This window comes from Rhinopithecus bieti, unplaced genomic scaffold, assembly GCF_001698545.2.
Source record: "Rhinopithecus bieti isolate Rb0 unplaced genomic scaffold, ASM169854v2 scaffold_41644, whole genome shotgun sequence".
Taxonomy (NCBI): Eukaryota; Metazoa; Chordata; class Mammalia; order Primates; family Cercopithecidae; genus Rhinopithecus; species Rhinopithecus bieti.
The window spans coordinates 393706-417903 of NW_016817838.1; the positions used below are offsets into that span (position 1 = coordinate 393706).

Genomic DNA, 24198 nt, shown 5'->3' on the forward strand with positions numbered 1-24198 from the left:
CACTGTGAAATCCTGTTTCTACTGAAAATACAAAAATTAGCCAGGGAGGGTGAAGCAGAAGAATTGCTTGAACCCAGTAGGCAGAGGCTGCAGTGAACTGAGATCTCGCCACTGCACTCCAGCCTGGGCCAAAGAGCAAAATGACTAAAAAAAAAAAAAAATGACAAAATGGTAAATTTTATGTTATGTGTATTTCACCACAATTTAAGAAATATGTAATTTGAGACTTGAGAATTTAATTAAGTGATTTACCTGATGTTAACTGACAGCTGATACGTGGCAGAGCTGTGTTTTAATCTCAATTATCTGGCTCTTTGGCTCATGCTTTTTAAAACAATTACAGAGAAAACTTTATTTTGGGCCATTTAGGAGGTTTAGATCATTTTGATCATCTTCAGCTGTCTTCTCTTTACATACAGGAAAGGCCTTGGAAAACGGTGGTTGCGTCAGACAGCCCAGGGAAGAGCCACAGCCTGAGGACCTAGAGCCACCTGCTGTTCCCTGGGATTCATGTCCTTCTGGGGTGGAGGGAGAACCCAGGACAATGGCTGCTGTTCATGATCTGGAGATGGAGAGCATGAATCTGAATATGGGGAGAGAGATGAAGGAAGAGCTGGAAGAAGAGGAGAAAATGAGAGAGGATGGGGGAGGTAAAGATCGTGCCAAGAGTAGAAAGGTCCACAGGATCGTCTCAAAATGGATGCTGCCCGAAAAGGCCCGAGGAACATACTTGGAGAGAGCTAACTGCTTCCCGCCCCCTGTGTTCATCATCTCCATCAGTCTGGCTGAGGTGAATGGGGAGCAGGGTGGGCAATGGGGTAAGTGGCACAGGGGAGTTCAAACAAACTAGGGGTCAGATCTACATCTAGAGAAGAGACTGGGAACGTGTGAGAGAGCTCGGCGGGGATGGGGACAGCACACACCTCACCTCTGCCTCCGCCCTCCCCACAGCTGCCTTTGAGGCTTTCCCTATACTCACGGTCACTGCCAACCCAGGTGGAGTTTCCTTTGTCAGACAAAGCTGCCCAGCTGTGGCTGCAGTTTCAGTGGCTTCCTTTCATTTTAGCCGTGAGGGCTTTAGGAACCAAATCATCCTGGGGTTGCACGTAAGCTTTCTCTCATGAACCGACTGAGACTGGTTGGTAAGGCCTTTCTGGGACCCCAGGTTTAGAACTATTATAGAATGCTTCTGAATTTCAGTAGGAAAAAACCGGGATCCTTTATCAATGTCTACTTCAGGCAGTATGTGATGTGTTTTCAGGCTCTGATCTAGTCAGTCCTCGTGTTTTCCAGAAAAGACTGCAAGGCTCAGAGAGGTGGGATGACTTTCCCAAGGTCACATCATAGTCACTGGGCCAGGATGAGGCTCCCCTGAACCTCGTGGCACCTAGTTTTTTCCCCCACACTTGATGTCCTATAAAGGAATTGGCCAACTGTGGCTGCCTGTGGAGTGTGACTTCAGGGGCACTAGGCAGTTCCTAATGTAACCCTTTTAGTTCCCACTGATGCACTGATGCCTCAGCTTCCTTTTCACAAACTGTATTCATCAAGAGTTCTTCAGAAAAACAGAATCAGTAGGTGTGTGTGTCCTGGGGGAAGAGAGATTAATATTTATTTTAAGGAATTAGCTCAAATGATTATGGAGACTTGGCAGGTTCAAAATCTTAAGGGAAGGCTGGCAGGCTGGAGGCCCAGGGAAGACTTGCCGTTCAAGTCCAAAGGTAGAGTTCTGCTGGCAGAATTCCCTTCCCTAACAGAGGACAGTCTTTTCTCTAGCAAGGCCTTCAACTGACTAGACAAGGCTCACCCATAGTATGGTGGGAAATCGGTTTTACTCAAAGACTACTGATTGAAATATTAGTGTAAACCGTATCCTCACAAAAACACCTAGGATAATGTTTAAGCAAATGTCTGGGTAGCATAGCCTAGCTAAGTTGACACATAAAATTAACCGTTGCAGGGCCCAAGCCTCTTATGGCTCAGATAAAGGTAAGGCTAAGGTGTAAGCATCCCAGGAGATGCTGTGGTCAAGTCTGTTTCGGTTGAAAGGGCACAGTTCTAATTTTTTTCACGGGATTTTATTGTGAGACTGCTTGCAACTGGAAAGTCTTCAGATCTGAGGCATCTGTATCTGCTTTTTCTGCTTCTCCCTCCTGTTATCCTTCCGGCCTATGAGTTGTCTTGTGTTCCAATCAGCTGTGTGTGTGTCTTTTCCAGGTGAATGGGGAAGAATGAGATAAGCTCTCATGGTACAAATCACAATTGCCTAGATAGTGAGTGCTATGGAGGAGGGTGGTTTGCCATAGGAGGCTCATGGAGCAGGTGCTGAGACACCTGCCTCTCACAGAAAGACCAATTTTTAAATTAAAAATTTTCAAATAAACTTTTAGATAAAATAGAAAGTTCCTATATGCTCCTCACCCAGTTTCTCTCATTGTTTATATCCTACATTTCCATAGTACATTGCATTATTTTTCTTTTTTTTCAAACCCAGGATAATCTCTGTATATAGTACATTACGTTTCCATAGTGTGTGTGTGTGTGTGTATATATATATATATATATATATGTATTTTTTTAAATTTGAGACGGAGTTGCTCTGTCACCCAGCCTGGAGTGCCAGTGGTGTGATCTCAGCTCACTGCAACCTCCGCCTCTCAGGGTCAAGCGATTCTCCTGACTCAGACTCCCAAGTAGCTGTGATTACAGGTGTGCATCACCACACCTGGCTAGTTTTTTTTTTTTTTTTTTTTTTTTTTGTATTTTTAGTAGAGACGTGGTTTCGCCATGTTGGCCAGGCTGCTCTTGAACTCCTGACCTCAGATGATCCGCCTGCCTCAGCCTCCCAAAGGGCTGGGATTATAGGCATGAGCCACTGCGCCTGGCCCCATAGTACATTTGTCAAAACTAAGAAAGTGCCATTGGCATATTCCTAACTAAACTCCAGATTTATCTGGATTTTTACCAGTTTCTCCATTAATGGCCTCTTTCTGTTCCTCTGGTACCCACTGCATTTAGCTGTCATGTCTCCCAGGCTGCTCTGATCTATGTATGGCAGCTTCTCAGTCTGTTTTTCATGACTCTGATAGTCTTGAGGGGGACTGGCTAGGGATCCTGTAGAATGTCCCCCAGCTGGGGTTTGACTGATGCTTTTCTCGTGATTTAACTGGAGTTATGAGTTTGGGAGAAGAATACCATGGAGGTGAAGGGCCCTTCCCATCACATAGCCTCAGAAAGTTGAGGACATCACATGGCATCACTGGGACATTCACCTCCATCCCTTGGTTAAGGGAGTGTTTGCCAGGTCTCTCTCCTTGCAAGTGACTATTTTTCCCTTTCCCTGCTCTGTTATTCGGAAGCCAGCATTGACCTACTTTCATAGGAAGTTGTAAATGAAAGATCAGTTGGTGTGACGATGAGGGCAGTGGGTATTTAAGAGTGAGAGGGTAGTAGAGAACGTAGTGCCAGAGAGCAGGGAGTCCAAGAGCAGGGCCAAAGGGGTTCAGAAAGTCTTCCTTACAATGTGAGCTAGCACTGCTCCCAACCATCGGAGGAAGTGGGGTATGGTGGAAACCATCACAGCAGGGGATGGTGAAGAAGTGTATTTCATGTCATCTTCTGGCTCTATGGTGTGGCCCACTTGAGAGCTGAATCATCTGAAACAGTTACTGCCCATGGGCCTGAATGGGGCCCCTCTCTGGAGACGGTGTGGTTAACACTCATGTCTGCTCCCTCCGTCAGCTGGCAGTGTTTATTTACTATGCTGTGTGGAAGCCTCAGAAACAGTGGATCACCTTGGACACAGGCATCTTGGAGAGTCCCTTTATCTACAGTCCTGAGAAGAGGGAGGAAGCCTGGAGGTTTATCTCATACATGCTGGTACATGCTGGGTAAGCAATGACAGTTAAGCCCCTGGTATCAGAGTTGATTATATCGTTGTAACCTCTAACATTTGTTGAGTGCTTTATTATTGATAAGGCACTTTCATGTCCACAATCTTCACAGCAACCCTAAGGAGTAGGTATTGCTCCCGCTGCTTTATGTCTGAGGCTTGGAAGATGTAGTCATGAAGGCTGAGGTGGGCAGATCACATGAGGTCAGGAATTCGCGACCAGCCTGGCCGATATAGTGAAACCCCATCTTTATTAAAAATAAAAAAATTATTCAGGCATGGTGGTGCATATCTGTAGTCCCAGGAGGCCTAGGTGGGAGAATTGCTTGAACCTGGGAGGCAGAGGTTGCAGTGAGCCAAGATCGTGCCACTGCACTCCAGGCTGGGGGACAAGAGCAAGACTCCACCTAAAAAAAAAAAAAAAAGGTGTAGTCACTTGCTCCAAGTCACACAGCTAAGTTGCAGAGCTAGGACCTCAGCACACTAGTGCTAACTCTAAGGCCAGTATATCTTTTTTTTTTTTTTTTTGAGATGGAGTCTCACTCTTGTCGCCATGCTTGAGTGCAGTGGGGCGATCTCTGCTCACTGCAACCTCCGCCTCCTGGGTTGAAGCGATTCTCCTGCCTCAGCCTCCTGAGTAGCTGGGATTACAGGCACCCGCCACCAGGCCGGGCTAATTTTTATACTTTTAGTAGAGACGGGGTTTCACCATGTTGGCTAGGCTAGTCTCGAACTCTGACCTCAGGTGATCCATCTGCCTTGGCCTCCCAAAGTGCTGGGATTACAGGCATGAGCCACTGTGCCCATAAGGCCAGTATATATTGCATTATAACTGCCCAATATTAGTATTTACTTAGGAATATTAATGAGAAGAGACCAAATGATTGCAAAACCAAAAGCATGTTCCCCTAGTTGTCTAATGTTGTTAAATATACTCTTTAGGCTATGAAAATGGTGGTGCTGAGTCACCAGTCTCCTCCTCCACCACCATACATCAGACAAAATTTAGTTCATGGCTGGGCACAGTGGCTCACACCTGTAATCCCAGCACTTTGGGAGGCCAAGGCGGGTAGATCACCTGAGGTCAGGAGTTCGAGACCAGCCTGACCAATATGATAAAACCCCATCTATACTAAAAATACAAAAACTAGCTGAGTGTGGTGGCGTGTGCTTGTAATCCCAGCTACTCAGGAGGCTGAGACAGGAAGATTGCTTGAACCCAGGAGGTGGAGGTTGCAGTGAGCCAAGATCACGCCACTGCACTCTAGAGTAGGTGATACAGCGAGACTCTCTCTCAAAAATAAAACAAAATAAATTTAGTTCATGAACATATTGATGAGTGTATGATACTGTTATCTATCTGGAATAATACTGGTAATAGGAGATGCAGTGACCGCCATTTAGTTTTGCCTATAGTTTCTTTTCTTTTCTTTTTTTTTTGAGATGGAGTCTAGCTTTGTCACCAGGCTGGAGTGTGGTGGTGCAATCTCGGCTCACTGCAACCTCTGGCTCCCTGGTTTAAGCCATTCTTCTGCCTCAGCCTCCTGAGTAGCTGGGATTACAGGCACGTGCCACCAGGCCCAGCTAATTTTTGTATTTTTAGTAGAGACGGGATTTCACCATGTTGGCCAGGATGGTCTCAATCTCCTGACCTTGTGATCCGCCTGCCTCAGCCTCCCAAAGTGCTGGGATTACAGGTGTGAGCCACTGCACCCAGCCGCCTATAGTTTGTTAAATGCTGATGGCCTTTCATGAACTCACCCAGCATCCGTGATCCACCATGCCCACTGCAGACAGCGGGCAGCTCCCTGTTGGCCCCACCTATCTGGTGAACTCTTGTGGCCTCAGGTGGGGCCAACCTTGTCTATGCAGTTTACCCAGCCCTGTACTTGAAAACAACTTGTAGCTGGGGTGTGGTGGTGTGTGCCTGCAGTTCCAGCTACTTGGGAGGCTGACAAGGGAGGATTGCTTTGAGTCCAGGAGTCTGAGACCAGCCTGGGCAACATAGAGAGTGTCTCTACAAAAAAATAAAAGTTAAAAATAAATAAAAAAATAAAATAGAGGCTGGGCGCAGTGGCTTATGCCTGTAATCCCAGCACTTTGGGAGGCCGAGGTGGGCGGATCACAAGGTCAGGAGATCAAGACCATCTTGGCTAACACAGTGAAACCCTGTCTCTACTAAAAATACAAAAAAATTAGCCAGGCGTGGTGGTGGGTGCCTGTAGTCTCAGCTACTTGGGAGGCTGAGGCAGGAGAATGGCGTGAACCTGGGAGGCAGAGGTCGCAGTGAACCGAGATCATGCCACCGCACTCCAGCCTGGGTGACAGCACGAGACTGCGTCTCAAAAATAAATAAATAATAAAATAAAAATAAAATAAAATAAATAAATAAATAGAAAGGATGACACTTTGGCTTAGTGGCTAAATAGGCATCAGGACACATGGCTCAGAGGCTTGACAAATCGGGCAAAATCACCAATTGCTCAGTTTCCATTTAACGAGTATATCCTGAGCAAACATGGCTCCTGCACACAAGGACTTTAAGATGATAAGAGGGAACATGTCAGTTAAATAGCTATGTAAGGCAGTACAGTATTATAGTATATAGTAGGCTGGGTACAATATACCTCATAAGGTTGTTGTGATTAAATGAGACAATGGCTATAATTTTCACTGTGCCTAACACATAGTAAGGCACTTAAAAAAAATTTGCGGCCAGGAGCAGTGGCTCACACCTATAATCCCAGCACTTTTGGAGGCTGAGGTGGGTGGATTGCTTGAGCCCAGGAGTTCAAAACCAGCCTGGGTGACATGGTGAAACCCCCCTCTCTAAAAAAAAAAAAAAAAAAAGAAAATTAGATGGGCACAGGGTGTGTGCCTGTAGTCCCAGGTACTGGGGAGGCTGAGGTGGGACAATTAAGGAATCCTCAGGCCCAGGAAATGGAAATGTAGTGAGTCAAAGTCGAGACACTGCACTCTAGCTTAGGTGAAGGGAGTGAAACCCTGTCTCAAAAAAAAAAAAAAAAAGGCCAGGTGCGGTGGCTCACACCTGTAATCCCAGCACTTTGGGAGGCCGAGGCGGGTGGATCACGAGGTCAGGAGTTCGAGACCAGCCTGGCCAATATGGTGAAACCCCGTCTCCACTAAAAATACAAAAATTAGCTGGGCGTAGTGGCGCACGGGCAGAGGTTGCAGTGAGCTGGGATTGTGCCACTGCACTCCAGCCTGGGTGACAGAGCACACTCTGCCTGAAAAAAATTTTTTTTTTTATTTTTGCAAGGCTGTGTAGGACATACCATGTATAGGATTATATAAATTAGGAATGTTTCGGATGCAAGTACCAAAAATATCTAACAGGGCCTTAAACAGAGGTTATTTTTTTCCCATATAAGACGCCCAGAGAGGCCAGGCATGGTGGCTCATGCCTATAATCCCAGCACTTTCCCAGGCCAAAGTGGGTGGATCACCTGAGGTCAGGAGTTCAAGACCAACTTGGCCAACACGGTGAAACGCTGTCTCTACTTGAAATACAAAAATCGGCCAGGTGCGGTGGCTCATGCCTGTAATCCCAGCCTTTGGGAGGCCAAGGCAGGCAGATCACATGAGGTCAGGAGTTCGAGACCAGGCTGACCAACATGGAGAAACCCTGTCTCTATTAAAAATGCAAAATTAGCTGGGTGTGGTAGCGCATGCCTGTAATCACAGCTACTCAGGAGGCTGGGGCAGGAGAATCGCTTGAACCCGGGAGGCAGAGGTTGCAGTGAGCCGTGATCATGCCATTGCACTTCAGCCTGGGCAACAAGAGATAAACTCCGTCTCAAAAAAAAAAAAGAAAAGAAAAGAAAAAAGAAAAAAAATACGCTGGGCGTGGTTGCGGGCACCTGTAATCTCAGCTACTAGGGAGGCTGAAGCAGGAGAATCGCTTGAACCTGGGAGGTGGAGGTTGCAGTGAGCCAAGATCATGCCATTGGACTCCAGCTCGGGCAACAAGAGATAAACTCCATCTCAAAAAAAGAAAAGAAAAAAAAATTAGCCAGGAGTGGTGGCATATGCCTGTAATCCCAGCTACTTGGGAGGCTGAGGCATAAGAATTACTTGAACCCTTGAGGCAGAGGTTGTGGTGAGCAGAGATTGCACCACTGCACTCCTGGCTGGGAGACACAGCAAGACTGTCACACACATACACACACACACACACACACACACACACACAGGCACAGAAAAAAGAAAAAGAAAAAAAGAGTTGTCTGCTAAGAAAAATTAGAAAATGGAATTCTAGTTAAGCAAATCCTTAACTGGAGAAAACACATGAAAGTCTGTTCATCTCCCAGGGAAATAACGGCTTGGTTTAGTCATAATGTGTGACAACTGTTGTTTGTCTCTGCAGAGTTCAGCACATCTTGGGGAATCTTTGTATGCAGCTTGTTTTGGGTATTCCGTTGGAAATGGTCCACAAAGGCCTCCGTGTGGGGCTGGTGTACCTGGCAGGAGTGATTGCAGGTCAGTGTTCTGAGGTAACACAGAATCAATACCTCTGGGCTCTTAGGATTACAAGCAAAGGAAAACACACTTATAGTAGGCTTCTTTAAGTCAAGATTTATTGCACTCCTCATATGTGCTAGGGAATACACTAAACCTTAGAGATCATTGAATTAGAGATACTATCAGCAAGCAACGACAAGTCATTGTGCCTGTCCTCAGGTATCTCACACTAAAGACAGGGTTTTGCATAATTCAAATTGCAAGTATGCGGGCGCTCCCACCTGTAATCCCAGCACTTTGGGAGGCTGAGAAGGGTGGATCACTTGAGGCCAGGAGTTCGAGACCAGCCTGGCCAATATGGTGAAACCCTGTCTCTACCAAAAATACAAAAATTAGCTGGGCGTGGTGGCTCACCCCTGTAATCCCAGCTACTCAGGGGGCTGAGGCACCAGAATTGCTTGAACCTAGCGGGTGGAGATTGCAATGAGCCAAGATGTGCCACTGCACTCCACACTCCAGCCTGGGCAACAGAGCGAGACTCTGTCTCAAAAAGAAAAAAAAAAAAAAAGAAAAAAAGAAAACTGCAAGTAGTTTGGTGTATAGGTACGTATTTGAGTAAAGGCCTAAAGCCAGATCATGAAGGCCCTTATATGTCAGACTAATGATTTTGAGAAATAGCATGATCAGATTTGCATTTAAGAAAGACAACTTTAAGAGAATGTAGAGAATAACCAAAGGGGCTCTAAGACTGGGTAGGTACAAGCAGCATATGTTAGTGATCTCTAAAACTGGGTGCGCCTGAGATGATCCATTATGGCATGGGAAGAAAATATTAGAACTCCCATCCATCAGTTTGTTTATTTATTGGAAGCATTTTTTAAATTAAACTTTTAATTTTGAGATAATTGTAGATTTACATGCAGTTGTTAGAAATAATGCCTAGAGGTCTTATGTACCCTTTAAACCAGCGATCCTCAATGGTGACATCTTGCAAAACATTAGTACTGTATCACAACTAGGACACCCACGTTGATATAGTCAGGGTACAAAACATTTTCAAACCATATGGATCCCTCATGATGGCTTTTTATAGCTATACCGTTTTCTGTCCCACCCTCCTTTACCTCTGGCAACTACTAATCTGTTCTCCATTTCCATAATTTTGTCATCTGAAGAATATTGTATAAATGGAATAATCCAGTATATACCCTTGAGGGATTGATTTTCTTCACTCAGCATAATTCTCCGGGGATTCATCTAGGTTGTTGTATATGTCAATAGTTTATTGCTTTTTATTGCCCAGTATTTATTCCATCAAATGGGTATAGCATCGCTTGTTTAACCATTCACTCAATGAAGGTCATCTGCGTTGTTTTCAGCTTTTGGCTATTAGGAATAACACCACTCTAAACACCTGTGTATACGTTTTTATGAACATAAGTATGGGGTTTTGTGAACAGAGTTTTCGTTCTCTAAGATAAATGTCCAAAGGCACAGTTGTTGGATCATATGATAGTGGCATATTTTATTTTTAAATTTTATTTTATTTTATTTTATTTTATTTATTTTGAGATAGAGTCTCACCCTGTCACCCAGGCTGGAGTGCAATGGCGTGATCTCGGCTCACTGCAACCTCTGCTTCCCACGTTCAAATGATTCTCCCGCCTCAGCCTCCCGAGTAGCTGGGATTACAGGTGCCCGCCACTACACCCAGCTAACTTTTGTATTTTTAGTAGAGATGGGGTTTCACCATGTTGGCCAGGCTGGTCTCGAACTCCTGACCTTGTGATCCACCCACCTCGGACTCCCAAAGTGCTGGGATTACAGGTGAATTTTTAAAGAGAATTCTTTAGACATTAAACATTTAAAGAATATTTTCTAGAATGTCTCTCCCATTTTACATTCACCCTAGCAATGCCTAAATTATTCACATTCAGCATTTGATGTTGTCATGATTTGTTATTTTACCTGTGTTCGTGATATGGAAGGGGGGAAGGGAAGCGCTGGGTAGGGGAGGGCATAGTGCCTGGCTAGGGCTCCACCTCCAGGCCGGTGCCCACAGACCTACATGAGGACAGACATTTTTGTTTTCCTGCCCAAATGTTGCATTCCCCAATACCACCCTGACTTGCCATGCACCCATCCTGTGCCTATAAAAACCCTGAGACCCTACCTGGCAGACACACAAGTGGCTGGATGTGGAGAGGAACTCATCAACAGAAGATGACAGGACAGACGCCAGCAGGCCAGCAGGCCACTGACCAGCAGAAGGATGTGGAGTTTGGCTGGGGCAGTCAGAGGAGATCCCGGGCTGCCAAGTGGCCTGACTTCAGAGGAAAACCATCTTCCTTCTGGCTCCCCCATCTGCTGAGAGCTACTTCCACTCAATAAAACCTTGCACTCATTCTCCAAGCCCACACGTGATCCATCCAATTCTTCCCATACACCAAGGCAAGAACGCTGGGATTACAGAAAGCTCTCTGACCTGGAAATAAGGCAGAAGTAAATTGAGCTGACTAACAGAAGCCACCTACGGACGCCTAAACTAAAAGAGTACCCTGTAACATGTGCCCACTGGGGCTTCAGCTGTAAATTCAACCCTAGATACTGCCATGGGGTCAGAGCCCCACAGCCTGGCCATCGGAATACTCCCCCAAAGGTCTGAGCAGCAGGGCATTGAAGAAGCGAACCACACCCCCATCGCACGCCCTGTAAGGAGAACGAGGGAACTTTTCCCATTTCACTCCTAAGTGGGTAGAGATATCTGATCATGGTCTTTTTTTTGTTTTGTTTTGTTTTGTTTTGTTTTGAGACGGAGTTTCACTCTTGTTGCCCAGACTGGAGTGCAGTGGTGCCATCTCATCTCACAGCAACCTCCACCTCCCGGGTTCAAGTGATTCTCCTGCCTCAGCCTCCCAAGTAGGTGGGATTACAGGCGTGCACCACCATGCCTGGCTAATTTTGTATTTTTAGTAGAGACGAGGTTTGTCCACGTTGGTCAGGCTGGTCTCAAACTCCTGACCTCAGGTGATCCGCCTGCCTTGGCCTCCCAAAGTGCTGGGATTACAGGCGTGAGCCACCGCGCCCAGCTGATCATGGTCTTAATTTGCATTTCCCTAATGGCTAATGATGTTGAATATCTTTTTTTTTTTTTTTTTTTCCAAATTTGGAGGGACATTCTGAGAGGCATTGTTGAATATCGTTTTATGTGCTTATCTGTCATCTGTCTATCTTCTTTAGTGAAATGTCTCTTCATGTTTTTTGCCCATTTTCTGACTTTTTTTTTAACTGTTGAATTGTGAGGGTTGTGTGTATATTCTAGATGCTAGCCCTTAGCTGAATATGTAGTTTATAAATATTTTCACCCAGTCTGTAGCTTGTCTTTTTATCCTCTTACCAACGTCTTTCAGAGAACATGAATTTTAAATTTTCATGAAGTCTAACATCAATTTTTCCATTTATGAATGGTGCTTTTGGGGTTATGTCTTAAAAACTTTTCACTGAACCTTAAGTCCTGAAGATTTTTTCCAATGTTATCTTCTAAAAGTTACAGTTTTATGCTTTACATATATTTATTTGTTTGTTCACTTTTAGAGACAGGGTCTTACTTGGTTGCCTAGGCCGGAATGTAGTGGCACCATCATAGGTTACTGCAGCCTGCAGCCTCGAACTCCTGTGCTCAAGTGATCCTCCGGCTTTGGCCTCCTAAAGTGTAGGGATTACAGGCACGAGCCACTGCACCAGGCCTTATGCTTTACTTTTTTGTTCTTTAATTTTATTTATTTATTTATTTGTTTTGAGACAGAGTTCCACTCTTGTCACCCAGGCTGGAGTGCAATAGTGTGATCTCGGCTCACTGCAACCTTCACCTCCCAGGTTCAAGCAATTCTCCAGCCTCAGCCTCCTGAGTAGCTGGGATTACAGGCGCCCACCAACACGCCTGGCTAATTTTTGTATTTTTAGTGGAGACGGGGTTTTGCCATGTTGGCCAGGCTAGTCTCAAACTCCTGACCTCAGGTGATCTGCCCGCCTTGGCCTCCCAAAGTGCTGGGATTACAGGCGTGAGCGACCATGCCTGGCTTTTACTTTTAAATATGCAACCCATTTTGAGTTTGAGGTCTGTTTTGTTTGTTTGGCCTGAAGATATCCAGTTATGCTAGAACAATTCCTTGAAAGGACTTTTTCCTCCTTCATTGAATTGCTTTTGCACCATTATAAAAAAATCAGTTGCCTGTAGTTATGTGGGGCTATTCTGGGTTCTTTTATTCTATCAATCTCTATGTCTATCCCTCCACCAAAACTACATAGGCTTGCTTACTGTAGCTATATAATAAGTTTTGAAATCAGAATGATTCCTCCCACTTTATTCTTTAATTCCTTTGCCTTTCCATATAAGCATTAGAATAATTCTGTTTATAGCTATAGAAATTCTTGTTGGAATTTTGATAGGAATTGCCTTAAATCTGTACATCAATGGGGGAGAACTGATATATTTTCTATATTGAGTGTTTCAATCTATGAAGAGTGTCTTTTATTTATAACTCCTAAATGGTGTTGTATTTTAAATTTCAGTGTCCATATGTTCATTGCTAGTATACAGAAACACAATTGATTTGTGCATATTCTTTTTTTTTTGAGACGGAGTCTTGCTGTGTCGCCCAGGCTGGAGTGCAGTGGCACGATCTCTGCTCACTGCAAGCCCTGCCTCCCGGGATCACCCCATTCTCCTGCCTCAGCCTCCCGAGTAGCTGGGACTACAGGCACCTGCCACCACGCCTGGCTAATTTTTTGTATTTTTAGTAGAGACAGGGTTTCACTGTGTTAGCCAGGATGGTCTTGATCTCCTGACCCATGATCCGCCTGCCTTGGCCTCCCAAAGTGTTGGGATTATAGGTGTGAGCCACCACACCCGGCCTGTGCATGTTATTCTTATACCTTGCAACCTTGCTGAACTCACTTAGTAGTAGGGTTTTTGTTTTGTTTTAGATTCTTTGGGATTTTTCATGTCATCTGCAAATCATCATGTCATCTATAAATAGGGACAGTTTATTTCTTCCTTTCCAGTCTGTTTCTTTTTCTTGCCTTATTGTGTTGGCTAGCACTTCAAGCACTATGCTGATTAAGAGTGAAGAGAACAGATGTTCTTGCCTTGTTTCCAAACTTAGGCAGAAAGCAATTAGTCTTTTGCCACAAAGTGTAATGTTAGCTGTAAGTTTGTTTTTTTTGGGGGTTGGAGTCTAACACTGTTGCCCAAGCTGGAGTGCAATGGAGTGATCTCAGCTCATTGCAACCTCTGCCTCCTGGATTCAAGCGATTCTCCTGCTTCAGACTCCCAAGTAGCTGGGATTACAGGTGCCCGCCACCATGCCTGGCTAATTTTTTGTATTTTTAGTAGAGAAAGGGTTTCATTATGTTCGCCAGGCTGGTCTCAAACTCCTGACCTCATGATCTGCCTGCCTTGGCCTCCCAAAGTGCTGGAATTAGAGGCGTGAGCAACCATGCCCGGCCTGAGCCACTGTGCCCAGTCGTTTTTGTTTCTTTTGTCTTGAGACAGAGTCTCTGTCACCCAGGCTGGAGTGAAGTGGCATGATCTCGGCTTACTGCAGCCTCCACCTCCCAGGTTCAAGCAATTCTTGTGCCTCAGCCTCCGAGTACTTGGGATTACAGGCATGCAGTACCACACCCAGCTAATGTTTTTTGTATATTTAGTAGAGACAGAGTTTCACTATGTTAGTCAGACTGGTCTCGAACTCCTGACCTCGTGATTCACCCACCTTGGCCTCCCAAAGTGCTGGGATTACAGGCGTGAGCCACCACGCCCAGCCTGTATCAAATAATTTTTGCCTAACACAAAATCACCAAGATTTCTTCTATGTTCTTTCCTAGAAGTTTTATTATTTTAGGCTTTCCATTTAGGTGTATCGTCTGGTTTTTTTTTTTTTTTGCAAGGAAAGGACTGAAGTCATGTGGATGTCTGTTCTAATATCATTTGTTGAAAAGACAGTCCTTTCTCCTTTGAATTGCTTTAGTATCTTTGTTGAAAATACGAATTGCTTTTGTATCTTTGTTGGAGTCGTTGTTTGTATATATGAGTGTGTTAATCTCTGGAGGTTCTATTCTGTTCCACTTATATATTTGTATATCTTTACACCAATACTACATATCTTGGTTCCTGTAGTTTTCATGACTTGTTAGTCATGAAATCAGGAAGGACTACCACTCCAACTTTACTCTTTTTCACAATTTTTTTGGCTATTCTAAATCCTTTGCATTTCCATATAACTTAGTCAGTTTCTAAAAAAAAATCTGCTGGGATTTGGATTGCATTGAATCTATAGATCAACTTGGGGAAAACTGACATTTTAACAATATTGAGTCTTCCAACCCATGTTGAACAAAGTATACCTTTCTATTTATTTAGGTCTTTCAAAATTCCTCTCAGCATGTTTTTTAGTTTTCAGTGTTTATGTCTCGCAGAGCTTTTGGTCAGATTTATCTCTATATATGTCATATTTTTGATGTATTAGAAATGGTAATGTTTTTAAAATTTCTATTTCTCGGCCAGGCATGGTGGCTCATGCCTGTAATCCCAGCACTTTGGGAAGCCAAGGCAGGTGGATCACCTGAGGTCAGGAGTTTGAGACCAGCCTCGCCAACATAGTGAAACCCCATCTCTACTAAAACGACAAAAATTAGCTGGGCGTGGTGGCACATACATGTAATCCCAGCTACTCGGGAGACTGAGGCAGGAGAATAGCTTGAACCCAGGAGGTGGAGGTTGCAGTGTGCTGAGATAGTGCCATCACTCTAGCCTGGGCGACAAGAGCGAAACTCCATCTCAAAAAATAAATAAATAAATAAATGAAAATTAAAAAAAATTCTGTTTCTCATTCTTCATTGTTACCACATGAAAATATAATTTTTTGGGTATATTTTGTATATAGATCTTGTGTCTTCCAACTTTGCTAAACTCACTTATTACTTCTAGAAGCTTTTTGTAGATTCCATTAGATTTTCTACATAGATTATTATGTTGTCTGTACTTGCTAATTTCCCTTTTGATGTTTTCTTTGACACATGGGTCATTTAAAATGCGTTATTTAGTTTTCAAATATTTGTGTATTTTTTCCAAAGATGTTCTATAGTTAATATCTAGTTTAACTGTGTTTAGAGGCTGGGCATGGTGGCTCACGCCTGTAATCCCAGCACTTTGGGAGGCTGAGGTGGGCAGATCACTTGAGCCCAGGAGTTCAAGACCAGCCTGGGCAACATGGTTAAACCCCATCTTTTAAAAAAAAACAAAGATCAGGTGCGGTGGCTCACGCCTGTAATCCCAGCACTTTGGGAGGCTGAAGTGGGCGGATCATCAGGTCAGAAGTTCGAGACCAGCCTGACCAACATGGTGAAACCCCGTCTCTATTAAAAACACAAAAAAATTAGCAAGGTGGTGGTGCACACCTATAATCCAAGCTACTCAGGAGGCTAAGGCAGGAGAATCGCTTGAACCTGGGAGGCAGAGGTTACAGTGAGCTGAGATTGTGCCACTGTACTCCAGCTTGGGTGAAAGAGCGATACTCCATCTCAATAATAATAATAATAATAATAATAATAACTAAAAAAATTAAAAAAATTAAAAAAAAACAAAAACAAAAATTAGCTTGGTGGTGCACACCTGTAGTCCCAGCTATTCGGGAGGCTGAAGTAGGAAAATCACCTGAGACTGGGAAGTTGAGGCTTCAGTGAGCTGTGATCACGCCACTGCACTCCAGCCTGGGCTTCAGAGCAAGATTCCGTCTAAAAGAAAAAAACTGTGGTTAGTGAACAAACTTTGTATGACTTGAATCCTTTTAAATGTTTTAGGATTTGTTTTATGGTCCAGAATATGGCCTATGTTGGTAAGTGTTCTTTGTACATTTGAAAATAACGTGTGATCTGTTGTTGGGTAGAATATTGTATAAATGTCAATTAGGTCTGTTTGGTTGATTATGTTGTCTTCTGATTTTCTGTCTACTTCTTCTATAAATTATTGAGAGAGGATTATTGAAATCTCTGATTATAGTAATGCATTTGTCTGTTTCTCCTGTGGTTCTATCAGTTTTTGCTTTATTTATTTATTTATTTATTTTTATTTTTTGAGATGGAGTCTTGCTCTGTCACCCAGGTTAGAGTGCAGTGGTGCGATCTCGGCTCACTGCAACCTCCACTGGGTTCAAGCTATTCTCCTGCCTCAGTCTCCCAAGTAGCTGGGACTACAGGCATGTGCCACCATACCCGGCTAATTTTTGTATTTTTAGTAGAGACAGCGTTTTATCATGCTGGCCAGGCTGGTCTCAAACTCCTGACCTCAGGTGATCCACTGGCCTCGGCCTCCCAAAGTGCTGGGATTATAAACATGAGCCACCATGCCCGGCCCATTTATTTATTTATTTATTTATTTATTTATTTATTTTTAAATTTATCCTCTCCTCTCCTCTCTTCTCCTCTCCTTTCCTCTCCTTTCTTCTCCTCTCCTCTCCTCTCCTCTCCTCTCCTCTCCTCTCCTCTCCTCTCTCTCTCTCTCTCTACCCCCACCCCTCTTTCTTTCTTTCGACAGAGTCTTGCTCTGTTGTCCAGGCTGGAGTGCAATGGCATGATCTTGGTTCACTGCAACCTCCGCCTCCTGGGTTCAAGCATTTNCTCCTCTCCTCTCTCTTCCTCTCTCTCTCTCTCTCTACCCCCACCCCTCTTTCTTTCTTTCGACAGAGTCTTGCTCTGTTGTCCAGGCTGGAGTGCAATGGCATGATCTTGGTTCACTGCAACCTCCGCCTCCTGGGTTCAAGCATTTCTCCTGTCTCAGCCTCCAGAGTAGCTGGGATTACAGGCGCCTGCCACCAAGCCCAGCTAATTTTTGTATTTTTAGTAGGGACGGGGTTGCACCATGTTGGCGAGGCCTGACCTCAGGAGATCTGCCTGCCTTGGCCTCCCAAAGTGCTGGGATTACAGGTGTGAGCCACTGTACCGGACAATACACCTGATAATTTTTGATTGGATGCTAGACATTTTATCTAGTTGGATGGTGCATATTTTTGTGTTCCTATACTTTTAAATTTTAAATATTTATTTATTTAGAGATGGAGTCTTGCTCTGTCACCCAGATTGGAGTGCAGTGGTGTGATCTTGGCTCACTGCAGCCTCTGCCTCCTGGGTTCAAGCGATTCTCTTTCCTCAGCCTCCCAAGTAGCTGGGACTACAGATGTGTGCCACCACTGCCTGGTTAATTTTTGTATTTTTAGTAGAGACAGGGTTTGCTATGTTGGTCAGGCTGGTCTTGAACTCCTGATCTTAAGTGATCTGCCTGCCTTTACCTCCCAAAGTGCTGGGATTACAGGCATGAGCCACTGTGCACGGCCAATACTTTTTTTTTTAATTTTTATTTACTTATTTTTTTTGAGATAGAGTCTTACTCTGTCATCTAGGCTGGAGTGTGGTGGCACAGTCTTGGCTCACTGCAACTTCCATCTTCCAGGTTCAAGTGATTCTTTTATTTATTTATTTATTTTTTGAGACAGAGTCTAACTCTTGTCACCCGGGCTGGAGTGCAGTGGTGGATCTTGGTTCACTGCAACCTTTGCCTCCCAGGCTCAAGCAATTCTCCCGCCTCAGTCTCCCAAGTAACTGGGATTATAGGCGTGCGCCACCATGCCCAGATAATTTTTGTGTTTTTAGTGGAGATGGGGTTTCACCATGTTGGCCAGGCTGGTCTCAAACTCCTGACCTTAATGATCCACCTGCTTTGGCCTCCCAAAGTGCTGGGATGACAGGCGTGAGCCACTGCACTCGGCCCAAGGGGTTGTTGTGTCTCAGCCTCCCGAGGAGCTAGGATTACAGGTGCACACCACCATGCCCGGCTAATTTTTGTATTTTTAGTAGAGAAGGGGTTTCACCATGTTGGTCAGGCTGCTTTTGAACTCCTGACCTCAAGTGATCTACCCGCCTTGGCCTTCCAAAGTGCTGGGATTGCAGGCATGAACCACCATGCCAGGCCATAAATACTTTTTAGATTTGTTCTGTAACTCAGTTATATTACTTGGAAGCAGTTTGATTCTTTTCGGTAAGAAGGTAATTATTCCTACCACTGGACCCTTTTGTGTATTCTACGCAACACCCATTAATTATGGCATTTTCCAGTACACATCCCCACATTGCTTGGAGGAAAGAACCTAGAGAAAAGTCGCAGGGCAGAAAAGCAGTGGAGGGCAGCCCTGGATTATCAGTCCTTGGGGCCCTCCTGCCCCAGGAAGGGCAGTGAGGACCATGGTATTGCTGCCATCATTATCACCCTGGCCATGAGCTTGCAGGACTGGGGTAGACCCAGAGGAGGTCCGGAAGGGCCAGAGTCAGCCAGGAACACAGCAGCTCAGCTCTCGGCTGTTGGCAGGTGGCCTTGATGGCTTTTAAAAGGCAATCACTCCATCCAGGACAAAGCTCATTTTTCTCTGGGGCAAAACACATTGGTTCATTTGTTCAGTTCATTAATTCAACCAGTCTGTTTCTAAGGGAAACCTGGCTATGGCCAGTCCTGCCCCCATGTCCCTAGGTGCCCAGTGTTCCCAAGGGACCTGAATTCCAATCTCAGTTAGGAGTTCAAGGGTCAGCATCCCTATGCCCCAGATGCCTGTTAGGGAGGACAGTAAAGGCTGAGTACTCTTGGGCTCACCAAACACCAGCATTGAGAAACCACCCCCCATCTTCCCTAGGTATGGTGACCTTGTAGGACAGTTCATGCTGTTGGGGTGGCCTGGGTAAGGTGGCCACGGGGGTAGGGGACCAAGGTCTGCCCCACCTTTGACCTTAGTGACATGCCCCTGATTGCCTGGCCCCCCTCTGGCTGTCGCCTGAGTCCCTTCTCTGCGGGTGCCTGGGCCTTGCTGCACTTCATTTGTATGCTAACTTCATACTGATTACACTTGATTTTCCTACTGTGATTTCCCTTCTTTCCAATTTTTTCATCAAGTTAAAAATTCTGTATCAAGAGCAGTTTCCTACATTACCTCAAATCCTGTTCAGAACAAGGATCATTCCTAGAAGTCGGAGAGGAGGGAAAACAAGCTTAGCCACAGAACACTACTCCATACTTGAGCTTCTGTTTCAAGGGAAGTGAGTAACTGGTGGTGGAGCCCTGCCCCTCTGCAGCGTGTGGTTTTGTCCTGACACATTTTAAGATTGAGGTGTAACTTACGTGTCATAAAGTGCCCAGACTTATGATGTGTGGAAACAAGAGTTTTCCAGTACAGAAAGTTACTTAGCCTCTCCGGTTCTGTGCAAGCAACAGGTAGTCTTCCCACTTCATTTTTGGTGGTTCTTTCCTTGGCTTGGGTAATTTCCTTGCATGCTCCTTTCTGGAGTTTTCTGTATGCAGCTTTCTGCTCTCTGGTACCCTGTCTTGTAAACTCTAGCAGTCCAGATCTATCTGGACTCTAAACTTCATCTCATCAACTTAAAGTTTGCTGAGATCTGCCTGGGTTCCTGCTTTGTGCACTGTATTCTGTAATCTCCCTCAAGGTAGTACCTGGGCAATCAGCTAACTCATTTATTAATAACTGATTCCCTGTCTCTAAGGGTTTACTGGTTTTGTTTTCTGATGTGTAGTATCTTGAAGACCATTCTTTCTTTTTTTTTTTTTTTTTCTTTTTTTTTTTTTTTTTTTTTGAGACGGAGGTCCCTCGCTCTGTCTCCCAGGCTGGAGTGCAGTGGCCGGATCTCAGCCTCACTGCAAGCCTCCGCCTCCCGGTTTACGCCATTCTCCTGCCTCAGCCTCCCGAGTAGCGGGACTAGACAGCGCGCCGCCCACATCGGCCGGCTAAGTTTTTGTATTTTTTTTAGTAGGACGGGGTTTCAACCGGTGTTAGCCAGGATGGTCTCGATCTCGCCTGACCTCGTGATCCGCCCGTCTCGGGCCTCGCAAAAGTGCTGGATTTACAGGCTTGAGCCCCACGCGGCAGCCGGCCTGAAGAGACCATTCTTTCATATATGGTTTGTTCAGTGCTTTTGGCTTTTTCAATGCAGGAACAGCAAAATACTACTTCTTGTTACTTACTGCATGGTCACGAGGTAGCACCATTTTGTATGCTATTTTAAAAATAAATTTCTCATATGATTATGAGTACCAATCACCCCAAGCCCTAGTCTATAGGATTAGCATTTCGAGAATCATTGGCCTAGTTGCTCCTGGACTACACTTTTTTTTTTTCTTTTTTTTTTTTGGAGAACACAGTCGCTCATTCTGTCATCCAGGTTGGAGTGCAGTTGGTGCGATCTAGCTCTCTGCATACCTCTGCCCTTCTGGTTGCAGTGACGTACCTCAGACTCTCCAGTAGTTGGAATTACAGGCACGTGCCACCACAACCAGCTAACTTTTTTTTTTTTTTTGAGATGGAGTCTCGCTCTGTTGCCCAGGCTGGAGTGCAGTGGCACGTTCTCAGCTCACTGCAAGCTCCGCCTCCCAGGTTCACGCCATTCTCCTGCCTTAGCCTCCCGAATAGTTGGGACTACAGGCGCCCGCCACAACACCCAGCTAACTTTTTGTATTTTTAGTAGAGATGGGGTTTCACCGTGTTAGCCAGGATGGTCTCCATCTCCTGACCTTGTGATCCGCCCACCTCAGCCTCCCAAAGTGCTGGGATTACAGGTGTAAGCCACCACGCATGGCCCTGTATTTTTTTTTTTTTTCAATTTTTTTGAGACGGAGTCTCACTCTTGTTGCCCAGGCTGGAGTGCAGTGGCACGATCTCAGCTCACTGCAACCTCCACCTCCAGGGTTCATGCTATTCTCCTGCCTCAGCCTCCCAAATAGCTGGGATTACAGGTGCCTGCCACCATGCCCAGCTAATTTTTGTATTTTTAGTAGAGACGGGATTTTGCCATGTTGCCCAGGCTGATCTCGAACTCCTGAGCTCAGGCGATCCACCTGCCATGGCCTCCCAAAGTGCTGGGATTACAGGCGTGAGCCACCATGCCCGGCCTACTGGACTACTTCTCACTGATCTTCAGTCTTCCATATACCTGTTTCTATGCCATTGCTTGTACAGTTCTCCAAGTCCTGAATATCTCCTTCTCTTTTGTTTTTCTGATCCAATCATTTTGTATGTGGGGATGAGCGGGGAGGTCTTCCTCTGTCACCCAGGCTGGAGTGCAGTGGCACGATCATAGCTCACTGCAGCCTCAATCTCCTGGGCTCAAGTGATCCTATCAGCTCAGCCTCTTGAGTAGCAAGGACCACAGGCGTGTACCACTATGCTTGGCTAATATTTTTCTTATATTTTTGGAGACGGGTCTCACTCTGTAGCCCAGGTTGGTCTCAGACTCCTGACTTCTTGGTCTCAAGCAATCCTCCTGCCTGGGCCTCCCAAAGCGCTGAGATTACAGGAGTGAGCCGCCATGTCTGGCCAATCTTAAAGATTCTTCAAAGTTTAATCAAAATGTTATCTCCTCCTCCTCAGAGTAGCAAGGACTCCAGCCTTCTGCCTAGAAAATCACTCTTTCCTAAGTGCTTCTACAATAAATTTATTTTTGTCATAGTAGTTGTTATATTTTGCACTTTATAATAGTTGTTTGTCTTTTTGTAAAGTTACTAAGGACAGACACTTTTTCTTGCACAAAGTAGGTATTGTATTGTATTATACACTAAGGAAATGAAAGACGGCCTTGAAAGGAATAGACCAAGTAATAGAACTAAGCAGTGTAGAGAGAATATTTTAGTCTTTGCATAAGGTGGTTTGTAAAGCCTTGTTTTGGTCCAGCAAATCTAGGATTAGTTTAGCAAATAGGATTCATCTTGCTTGGGGCATCTGATTGGATGGTATGTTGAGAAGGATTCTGAGGGCACCTTATGGCTCATTGAGAAAGACAGTGATTAGATAGTAACATGTTGGATTGTCTCAGGTGTTTTGACTAAACATAGGATATTTTGCAATAATATTAGGTTGAGGCAAAAATAATTGCAGTTTTTGCCCTTAAAAGTAATGGCAAAACTGCAATTACCTTTGCACCAACTGAATAGCTAACAAATATATAATACACATCAGGCAGTATTCTAAGCACGAAAAATACATCAACTCATTTACTTACCCTGACAATCCATTGAGGTAAGTTCTGTTAATAGCCCCATTCTGCAGGTAGGGAAACTGAGACACAGAGAAGTTAACTAACTTCCTCAAATTACACTGCTGGTAATTCTGGCTTCAGACAATTCTCCATTGTTACTGTTATGTTGCTGTTCTAACGAACATTCAATGTTTTCAGAAACACTGTGGTCGTTAGCATACACAGTTATACTTCTATGGTATGAAAGGGACAAAATAGATTTGTTGCTTGCTAATATTAATAGGCCAAATTTCCCAAATGTCTACCTTAGATTAGAAAGATTTATCTTTCCTGATCCATATAGTCATGTCTGATCCTTTGTGTTTTATTTTTTTAGGGTCCCTTGCCAGCTCCATCTTTGACCCACTCAGATATCTTGTGGGAGCTTCAGGAGGAGTCTATGCTCTGATGGGAGGCTATTTTATGAATGTTCTGGTGGTAAGAACCACGGGGATGGAGTCCACAGGTCTCTTAAAAAAACGGAAAACAGTAACTGTTCTTTGGTTTAATGAATCTTCATTTATCAATATTTACTGAGCACTAATTTTTTTGAGAATTGTATGGCAATGCAATTTTGTTTCCTTCCTTTTCTTTCTATTTTTTCTGAGATAGAGTCTTGCGCTATTGCCCAGGCTGGAATGCAGTAGTGTGATACTGGCTCACTGCACTTCCGCCTCCCGGACTCAAGCAATCCTCCCACCTCAGCCTCCTGAATAGCTGGGACTACAGGTGTGGGCCACCATGCCTGACTAATGTTTTTATTGTTTGTAGAGCCAGGGTTTCGGCATGTTGCCCAGGCTGGTTTCGAACTCCTAGGCTCAAGCGATCCGCCCACGTTGGCCTCCCAAAGTGCTGGGATTACAGGCGTGAGCCGCCGCACCTAGTTTCCTTTCATATTTTATCATTTTTTTTTTCTGATTTCGAAAGTAATGAGTACTACATAAAATTTTAAATAAAAAAGTAGAAAGTTAAGGTCCTCAATATAGTATCTGTTAACAGTTGGGTGGGTGGTGAAAGACATTGTTGACAGTTTCATATCTTTTTTTCAGCCCGTTTTATTTTTATTTTTTTAAAGGAAACCAAGTTTATTAAGAAAGTAAAGGAAAAAAAGAACAACTACGTCATAGGCAGAGCAGCTCAGACCTTTTTCTACATGTATTAAAAATCCTACCAATGTTAATCTTATAACAGTGACATCACCCTTATATCGTTCTGCATTTTATCACAGAGCATCCTGACCATCTACCCATGTCAGTGCTTAGAAATCCTCCCAGCTTAGCAGCTGCTCCCTAGCATCCTCTATATAGATGCACCATGATTTATTTAATGAATCGCTCATTGAAAAAAATTTGGGGTGATTCCTGCTTTTCATGTTTACAAGTAACGCTATAAGAAATACTCTTGGCCAGGTGTGGTGGCTGACACCTGTAATCCCAACACTGTGGGAGGCCGAGGTGGGTGAATCATGAAGTCAAGAGATCGAGGCCATCCTGGCCAACATGGTGAAACCCCATCTCTACTAAAAATACAAAAATTAGCTGGGTGTGGTGGCGTGTGCCTGTAGTCCTAGCTACTTGAGAGGCTGAGGCAGAAGAATGGCTTGAACCTGGGAGGCGGAGGTTGCAGTGAGCTGAGATCACGCTACTGCACTCCAGCCTGGCAACAAAATGAGACTCTGTCTCAAAAAAAAAATAAAATAATTA

General features: G+C 44.5%; 1 protein-coding gene across 1 annotated transcript in view; it reads left to right on the plus strand.

The window, feature by feature from the left end:
- The window catches only part of RHBDL2 (rhomboid like 2), a 56749-nt gene that overhangs the window by 23650 nt on the left and 8901 nt on the right, over positions 1 to 24198 (plus strand). Inside the window, exons 3-6 of the mRNA XM_017856134.1 lie at positions 420 to 790; positions 3742 to 3890; positions 8280 to 8392; positions 22833 to 22953. Coding sequence (XP_017711623.1) covers positions 545 to 790; positions 3742 to 3890; positions 8280 to 8392; positions 22833 to 22953 — 629 coding nt within the window. The 5' untranslated portion in view covers positions 420 to 544. The remainder of the gene's footprint in view (positions 1 to 419; positions 791 to 3741; positions 3891 to 8279; positions 8393 to 22832; positions 22954 to 24198) is intronic.